Source organism: Lissotriton vulgaris, chromosome 2_1, assembly GCF_964263255.1.
Source record: "Lissotriton vulgaris chromosome 2_1, aLisVul1.2, whole genome shotgun sequence".
Taxonomy (NCBI): Eukaryota; Metazoa; Chordata; class Amphibia; order Caudata; family Salamandridae; genus Lissotriton; species Lissotriton vulgaris.
Genome location: NC_141687.1, coordinates 224325430 through 224334728, shown reverse-complemented (window position 1 = coordinate 224334728; position 9299 = coordinate 224325430). Strand labels below are relative to the sequence as shown.

The 9299-nt window shown below is 43.9% G+C and overlaps 1 protein-coding gene across 1 annotated transcript; it reads left to right on the top strand.

The window, feature by feature from the left end:
• The first annotated feature begins 441 nt into the window (after positions 1 to 441).
• LOC147729885 (uncharacterized) lies at positions 442 to 5806 on the top strand. The gene is made up of 2 exons (XM_086954802.1): positions 442 to 4070; positions 4116 to 5806. Exon 1 carries the CDS (start codon positions 942 to 944, stop codon positions 1563 to 1565), a length of 624 nt encoding a protein of 207 aa, XP_086810928.1. The 5' UTR covers positions 442 to 941; the 3' UTR covers positions 1566 to 4070; positions 4116 to 5806.
• The last annotated feature ends 3493 nt before the right edge of the window (positions 5807 to 9299 follow it).

The window sequence follows — 9299 nt, the reverse complement described above, 5'->3', positions numbered from 1 at the left end:
GAAGCAATCCCCACATTGATACGCAATTTCCGCTGCTTAAATGTGTATTCGACGACGGCCATCTTGGAACGACACCAATTCCACTGCAGTATAACGGAAGCTTCTGTAAGCGGCAAATCAAAATTAAAGTTTTTTGTATCAGTAATATCAAATTATAAGTATTTCGCCAAGTATATAAATAAGGATTTTGTTTACTATTCATATGGCAATTGTAGCAAAAGCGTGACGTTGATGTAAGTATTACTTCTATACTTGTGCTGAACGCTGAATATGTTAACGATGATTGATAAACTAATTAATTTGATTGTCTCGAGAACATGTGGCGCTGTAAGTAATGAGAACCGGCAACGCTAAAAGATGGCCATTGGAGCCCGCCAACGCAGACGAGACGCCTTTCTGGTTAACACGTCTTCTCTGTTTGTGGATTGCACTCTATCACCTGATGTCATCGGCCCGCCTCCCTCAGTCTTGGCGGTGTATAAGCGCCATTGCTTCTCGTCGGTACATCGCGAGCTTGTGGGCGAAAGTTGAAACGCCAACGGCAGCGTTGGGGAACAGATAGTGAAGCGCTTAGAAGCACCTGAAGGACGAAGCGGCCACCCTGATTTTGGGGAGACAGTGGGACTAAAGAGAGCGAGGCTACCGTCTTTATTACATGCCCTGTCCGGCGAGTGCAAAACAGGAGAGGTCCGGAAGGTACTGCATCTAGATCCGAGTTGGTGCAGTGGGCAGGGCGAGACGGCGCCTTGTGAAACCAGGCGGCAGTCGCCGAGACCTCGGCCGCGCTCTCGCATCGTTCAAGTAAACAACGCTACTTCTCCGGAGGGACTGGGAGGAGGCCTCGGCCCTGCCAGTGAAGGCCCCAGGGAGGTCCCCGCCGCGTCCATCGGAGGCAGAAACCGCAGTCCCCGGGTTCCCTTGCACCCTCCGCAGGCGGCACCATGACCACCCCTCACGAGCGGGAACAGTGGAAGGTGCTGCTGGACCCGCTGCCCGACGGCCAGCTCAAGAAGATCGCCCAGTCCGTGGACCAGAAGGCGCCGGTGGACCGGCTCAACAAGGACGACCTGATCCAGGTGATCGTGCGCAAGACCACCACCTCGGAGAAGCTGCTGCGGCGCAAGTACATCACCCGCGAGATCCTCATCCTCTACACGGAGCGCATGCGTCTCGGGGTGACCCTGGGCAGCAAGCCCGAGATCATCAAGTCCATCCTGGAGTACTGGAAGCTGCCCGGCACCACGGCCCGCGTGGAGAGCCGCCTGAAGGAGTACGAGGGCAAGGAGTGCGAGAAGATCCTGGCCATGCTGAGCACGGACGTGCTGCGCAAGTACTGGTGCGAGCTGTACCCGTCGCGCAGCAGCGAGGAGCCCAACGACGCCAAGATGATCCGTGGCGTGCTGCGCCTGATGCCGGAGGTGCGCTGGCTGCTCTCCCGGCGCGACGTCAAGGTGGAGGTGCTAGTCGAGTACCTGCGCCGCGAGCACGACTATGTCTACGGCAACCCGTCCAAACCGGAGCTCATCGAGAGGGTGGCGCAGCACATCGCCCGCAAGAAGCGCTAGGGCAAGGGGCCGAGGAGACGTGCGGGGGGAGAGCTGGGTCACCGCCAGGGGGCAAACGAGAGATGCCGGAAAATGTGTTACAACGGCCCCTTGTCTTCTCCCCCCAGCCAGCCGGCGAATGTGGTGACCGCAAGTGTACGTGACCAAACATTCACCCAGAGTTCAGTTATTACTTGCCCTGTTTCGCACCCTGAGACCACGAAGGATCTGCACCAGGCACGTAAGTGGTGCAAAAGAAAAGTTTGTCTAGCCTGACAGAATACGCATAAGGTTAACATTTTTGTGAAAGAATTGCAACTAGTGTTTAATGGTGCCCTTGTAACGTAGAACCATTTGCCGGGCTCCGAGCAAGGGCGCGTTAAAGTGAAACACGGCCTTCTACGTGGGCACGGTTTGATGGCAATTGCAAGAGGGTGAAAAGATGCTCCGACGCCTCTGCCACAAGCTGAGCTCAGTTTAAAGCACCAGATACATACATACTTCTCAAGCATTGTACGAGTCGAGAAGCCGATCCACGCACGAGAGATTTGCTGGGAAGGAGCCTTGATCGTGAATGCCCTACATGGCTAGGGCGTGTTGGTGAGAGCGAAGGTAGGAAAAACTTGGGTTCTCCAAGAAAGAGCAATAGTACACACCCACCAGTGACCAACCCAACAGGAACTATCCGCGCCTAATTGAGCCCAATCGTTAACAGACACGTTTTGCGCACAAGCTGGTGTACCGAGGGAAGGCCATGTATCGGTTAATGAGCAATGACCCGGTGGCGGACACTAAAGAACAAGACGTCCATGACATCTGAACATTTTAATTGGGAGATTCATTTCAGGAAATGCGCAGCAAAAACAATCCGATCGCGCGTGAAAACAACCTTTTATGTGGCGGGCTGTTAAATCCCGAGTGACGAGAGCAACAGCACACGCAAGGTCTGCAGTGGTTTTCCACCCCAAAAGCACTTCAATTCCAACGCACAAATGGTGCTTGAACTTCCAATAAATGTCGATCAACGGATAAAGGTGCATATAGCTTGCAAGTGCCCACTGTTTGTGTATATTTCTAAAGTGTATATGTTTCCATAGTCAAGATTCATTTTAGTACCACAATGTTACCGGGTCTCTTCTGTGCCAGACCTGTCATTCAAAAACGTACTTTTCAACAAAAAAAATGTGGCGGGAGAGGGGAGACCTTTTTGTAGCTCAGGCTTTGGAAACACGTAGGTTCTTAGATGCTTCTCCCATGCAGTAAACAGTGGCCACCTTTTTTTGTAACGAGCAAGTTTTGTGCACTCTAACCAAGAGCAGCGGAAATGTTTCGATCAGGCTTCCGGAACTTTCCTAGTGCAAACAAATAACCGACCTGCCTTTCCAGTTCGTAAACCAAGCAAAATAGGAAGGTGCAACAATCGTGTGTTAATGGTTACTAAATGGCTATCGCCATTTATCCAATTTGTGGTTGGCCATCTGGCGATCTATACACAAAATAGATAAATGGTCAAATATCCTGTATCTGTCACTTTTTTTTGTTTTCCTACATTGTGAGGGGGAAGAAGGCACAAGACACCATAAGTGACTAAGTATAATAGTTTGCCACCAAATATGATTGACGTATGTTTTGTTGGATGCCACTTGGCGCTCCTTATAAATTGTTTTCAAACCATTTTCTGAACCCTATGTTTTTTTTGTTGTGGCGACTGGAGTTCTCTGCCTTTTGGGTGTGTGGTGCAAATAGTGTCTACAGCCCACACTGAATGAGAATTTGAGGGTGAATTTCTATTCTGTAGTTGAAGGACCTACCTTTAATTGAGTTTAGCTGAGTTGTGTGTAACCTTTCTCCTCCACTTTAGCCATACGTACGACATAAACTCCATGTAACTCGTTTACTTTTACCTAAATAAATAACATCTGCTCCAATTACTATTCCCTGTCTACCCATCACAACATTGGCCTCGGATTGCAATTTTGTGCCGTGTAAAATCTCTTCCACACTGGCTCGTTGTTGGAACCAGGAGTTTGGTAAAGTGTTAATGCATGGCTTGACCATGTAAACTAACGAGGACGCCTTGCAAGTTACTAATGAATGCATCTGAGTCCATTTTTTCTTCTTCTTCTGAGTACATATAAATGCAGCCCACGTATGCCACATAAAAGTACTGGCAGAGAGGGAAATATCTGAGCTGTCCCTACGCCCGTGGATAGCCGAAAATGATTACCAATTTACACTTTTCAGTTGATTGAAAAAAATGCAGTTTTCCGAAGTGACTACTAGTAGGATTTCAGTTTCCTATAAAAAGTGTAATGTAAATCTGATGCAGCTTGGCTCCATGCGATATAATCACGTGCAAGGTCCTATGTGGGTGTTGTAGTCCTGTAATATGGAAGGACTAACCAAAATTAAATGGCTCTGTAGTAGTGAAAAATAATACGTGGTGTATGGTGCTACAAAGGCATCAACTTCAGAGTGGGTATGTTTAATGGTCCATTTAACTGTGGTTGGTTTTCAGTGGTGCCTGTATTTACAATTGGAAGTACTATTCCGTATGTTACTTTCACTGAGTGAACAAAGTTGTAGCAACTGACTTAAGGTTCTTGTGAGATAATTATATATAAAAAAGTGCCTTATTTTATGTTTGGGGGTTGAGGGGTCAGTTTGATTTAAATGAGAATACAATTGTCTAATTCATGTTTGAAGTTGAATAGTGTAACAGACTAAATACAAATTTTTCGTATAAGCGACCATCTCCAAGTTAGGATTATGGCAATTCATATAAATTCGAGATCTTTATTATCCATTAATGATGGCTAAGATTTTCTCCACTCTAGCCTCGTTGATAGGGATGTTCCATATCATTTCACTTTTTTATTGTAATCGTTGCTCTCAACTACTAATCTGATCTTGGTGTTTGAGATGTCCCTAGGCCTTTTTGGGAAGGCAAAAGAAGGCTCTTGTATTCAAAAAACGAATGCAATCCATTTTTATTTTGGGAGCCTAGCAAGTGTGATGGGTCTCTGCCTAGAGCAAGAATGTTGCAGATGGATCCAGGAGGGCTGAAACCAAGTTGGATTTAAAGGATGGCTATATGTAAAAGAGCTCTGTTTAGAATTGTATGCAAAGTTATATTGCGAGGATAGCCTAAAAAATGCAGCATTGGTTGGGTTTGGCTCGTATGGCCCTATTTTTAGCACCTTCGGTTCATAAGTTGACCAGCTGGAATTTATTGCAACTTAAATCGATACCAAGTGGCAGCAGAGTATATTTGGTACAGATTAATAATGATTTAAACCACACAGGGCTGTTGCCCAGGAACAATAATACTTGAAGTCCTGTAACTACTGCCTTTTAGATCGCATTTGTACAGCTGAATATGGAGGTGTACAAAGAGTAACTTCTCACACGTTCCAGTACTTACTAATCAGTGTGCATTAAAAGAAGCCACCTTTGTTGTTGAGGCAAACTGAAGGCTGGCTATCTTGAAAATCTAATTCATTAATGTGTTGTCTCCTGCTTTGTGACAACTAAATCCCAATGAGCAGTGTTTTTAAAGCTAATTTCCATGCCCTTAAAAAAGCTACAATGCCGTAGATGATTCTATACAATCCATCTGGTGGGCAGTAGACCATAACAAAACCGTTCCCGGATAATGACTTGACAGCCTCCTCAGTACCGATGCAGCAAAGTAGGGAGATGGTGCCTGGTAATTGCATTTAAGCAAACTCATCCCAATGGGAGTTAAACGTTCTAGGCAACAGTTTAAAGCATGTACACCTGCCTTTCTAACCCTATTTAAAGTAGTAAAAATACACTTCCTTAAATGCTGATCCGAATATCGAGTTCTGAGTTGAATGTTTACTCGTGCAGTTCAGTCATACGAGTGAATACTTTGAGGCTCTATGTAAAAGCTAGAAAGTTACGTCAGAGGAAGACCGCCATAACAGGTTTGTCGTCCATTCATGATTTGGGATTTTTCTCTCAGCACAAATCTTTTTTGCAGCACACACACCGAATATATTTCCAAGGGGCTTGTTAATTTTCATTCAAGCACAGCCAGTCCAAGTTCTCAATTCAAAACTTTGTTGACTACGTTGACCAAGGTGCGATGTATTGATTTGGTGCTGGAGTGCTTATTTTTCCCAACATGGTGCCATGCTTGCTAAATGTAGATTGTGTAGGGGGTGAAAAACAGTTCTTGTACCTTGCTTATAAAGTTATGTATTCTCAGTGTGCATTAAATATATTGTATATGGCAATGTAACTTGTGTTTTTATTTGTAAATTTTTTTTGTGGCCAATTTAGTCTTGAAGTAATTGTGAACTCGCTTTTAGTTACATTTTATATAGTGTCATACACATGCTCAGTGTTCACCGTTCAGCAAAGAAGGCCCTTATGTTAAATATATATAGCAAACAATTTAAATACCCAGCTCACTATGCCGTAACCCTTCTGCTTCCTTCAAAAATTTGCAGTGCTTTTAGAAGGGCTGCTTTTTTTGTTACTCTGTAATGAGATTGATGCCCCTGTAATTGTGTTTGCACACATTCTGTATTTAGTGCACGGGTGTAGAACTCATTTTTTTTAAATTAGCTTAGCTGTTAAGTTCCCTACATTTTATTTTAAAATTATACATGGTAAAAATTCAGTCATATGCCACAATGTCTAATTTTACTAGTCATGCAAATTGATGGTTGCATAAAAAGAGGGCAGGCTCAAAGTAGCAATTAGTATGAGGACCCTTCGGTCTGACGTTTTGAATTTTGTGTTTACTGAGATGTGCATGTAATTTGGTTGCGATTCTGTGACTTGAGACTGTTGCTATATAAAGGGTGCTTCTGGCAGACCTGTAGTATGACTACTAAATTCAGTGAACCGAATTAAAACGGGCCAGGAATACAGAGGCATCCTGTTTATTGAAAGCAGTGGGTACTTGTAGGCTTGCGTTCTGAAGCATCATGTGTTTCTCTGGGAGGTAGAAAGCACAGTTAATACAGTGACAGCCTATTCCTACTAAAACCAGATCCTATTTACTAATTTATTGCATTGCCATTTTCGTTGTGTCAATGCCTCACGACGCTTCCTCATTTTATGATGAATTGCTGCAGACAGTAGTTGACAGTACCATTTTAACTTTGTTGCTTTTATTTTGAAGCACATTCCCGCAGGTTCTGCGACATCTATAGCCTCAAGACCTTTGTATGTTGCACTTTAACAGGCATGCACTTTAGTTCATTTTCTCATTAAATTACTCTTATGCTTATTGGTGAACGGCTAACAATGGATAAGTCTAAAATTCTGCAAAATACAAATTCCCATGTATACATTGATTGGTTCTGCAAAAAAAAGTTTGCATTCTATAGTTCAAAACAACTGGGTAGTGATGGTTTTTACGATCGCACCTCTGTTGGCATGTGCCAGTATATTTCTAAGATTATTGTTTTTTAGATTTGTCTTTTGTGGTGCTATATGTTACAGATGCATCATACTACTCAGTATGCATCCAATATATGGAGAGACACCTTAGTTTACATGAGAAATTGATGTACCAAAGCACTCCTCATATAGTAAATAAATGGTGGTGTCACCATATACAATAAACGCAATGAGAGAAAGAGTCTCAAAGATGTTTCAATGAAGCTTGCATTATAACCTAGAAAAAAACAACTGACGTTTCGCCACATGTGGCTTATTCAAGGCTGTGTGTGTGTATGTGTGTGTGTGTATATATATTTATGCAAAACACACTTTTTGTAAATACATTCCTTGTATCCTATGTGCAACCATTATGCTCCATATAATATATTGTGATCGCACTTCTGGAAGAAAGCGGCGAACCAAGGAAATACATGTGTCTCGGACGTGTATATTAACTGAAAAATTCACCCGAAACATATAAATTGAGGGTGACCACGAAAGGAAAAAACAAAAATAAGCGGGAGAAACCCAAAAAGTTAGTTCATAAGCTTCTGCCTCGAAGGTGAACAAAAAGTAAAACTAGTAGTTGCCCCAAAGAGTGGTATGACAGATCTCCAGTCACCAAGAAGGAAGAAATATTCTTAGGTAAAAGAGACTAACCTAATAAATTGGTAATTTTATTTTTTATAGAGTGTAAACTTGACCTGTTAGGGTATCAAAGCGCTTTACAGGAATCAAGGAAATGTACAAATGACTTGGAAACAAAAGACTAAACAGTCGATTTGGAGAGGTTGAGATGCAGGATACATGTATGTACAGTTTACAAATACTCACAATAGGACCCCTGTGCGGGGTACATAAGGTATCTTAACTGCGGCGGCAAGTCTGCGGCGGTTTAGTGGAGTGGGTGGGCTGCGGCGGCCAACTGACGTTTAAAGAACTACGGAGGTAGTGCTTGCGACAGCCGTTGGCTGACGAATGCACACAAAGGGGTAAGTACAATTGGCATTTAAAATTATTCTAGACAAGACCCCAGGTTTCTTGGTGGGGTGAGTAATTACTTCGAGGGCCGGCAATGGTCCGAGGTAGATTAAGGTGTCAGTGTTGGTTGAAGGCAAAGATTAAGCAAGGAATTTACCCATCAGGAAGCTTTTGGCATCTATTTTGAAGCGTGCCAGAGAAGGGATTCTTCTGATGGCTGTCGGGAGAGAGTTCCATATTCTTGGTGCAGCCCCCAGAGAAAGCAAGGTCGTACGTTTTTTTTTGTTTTCAAAAACGTGCAGGTTGGAGCAAGAGGTCTTTGGTGGACCAAGAGTTTCTGGTTCCTCCGGAAACCACAAGTTTCTCAGCAAGATATGCAGGCAAATTCGAGTACAGAGCCTTGTGTGTGATGCATGCTAGTTTAAGCTGTATTTTTGTATCAAGGGGAAGTCAGTTCAAAGTTTTCAGGTGTGGAGAAATGTGGTCGCATTTCCTTGTGCCTGTAAGTAGTCTGGGCGTCGCGTTGAGGCAGGCTTTTAAAGGAGTCAGGGAGATGCTACGCCTGTTCCTTACTATAGCGCCATGAAGCCTCCGGGCGTATGAGCGCTTAACAAATACCAAATAACATTAACATCTTGGGTAAACCAGAGTGGGTAGACCAGCCATATTCCAGTCTGGAGATGACTAGAGCTTGGACTGCCTTTTTTTTTGTTGTTTTTTTTGTTTAGGTCTGGCAGAGCCTTGAGGAAGGGTTTCTGTTTCCTTAGTTAGCTGAGATGGGATCTGGCTGATTTGGCCATTGAGTTGATGTGATCACGCATGTTCAAGTAACTGTCGAGGATAATTCCCAGGGATTTATCAGAGTCCACGATGGTCGGTGGGCAATTTAAGGCTGTGATAGCCTTAATCCATATTTAAATCTCTGGGTTGGTTTTTAGAGGGGAAATTGGGAAAAATGTAGGTTTCTTTGTGTGGAGTTTGAGTTGATTGGAGGCAAGCCATTGGACCGTCAATTTCAAGGCCTCGTTCAGGGAGAGCATCTCCTCAATAGATGAAGTTTTTATGTAGCTCTGAGTGTTGTCCGCATACTTATGGTAGGAGAATTTGCAGTGCGTAGTACTTTGGCCAGTGGTTCTAGGTAAAGGTTGAAGAGGGTGGGGGACAAGGTTGATCCTTGAGGGACTCCAACCGTGACCGGAGAAGGAGCAGATAGATTGCCATTAATTAGGAATCTCTGTGAATGGTTTTGGGGGAAGGACCTGAACCATTCACTAGGCCATCCAATCCCATCCTGAGTTTGAGGCGTTTGAGTAATTTTTCATGGTTGACGATGTCAAAGGCAGAGGATAGGTC

What these genes read in the sequence shown, in the direction of transcription:
- LOC147729885 (XM_086954802.1), top strand. Translation starts at nt 942, where the DNA reads ATGACCACCCCTCACGAGCGGGAACAGTGGAAGGTGCTGCTGGACCCG.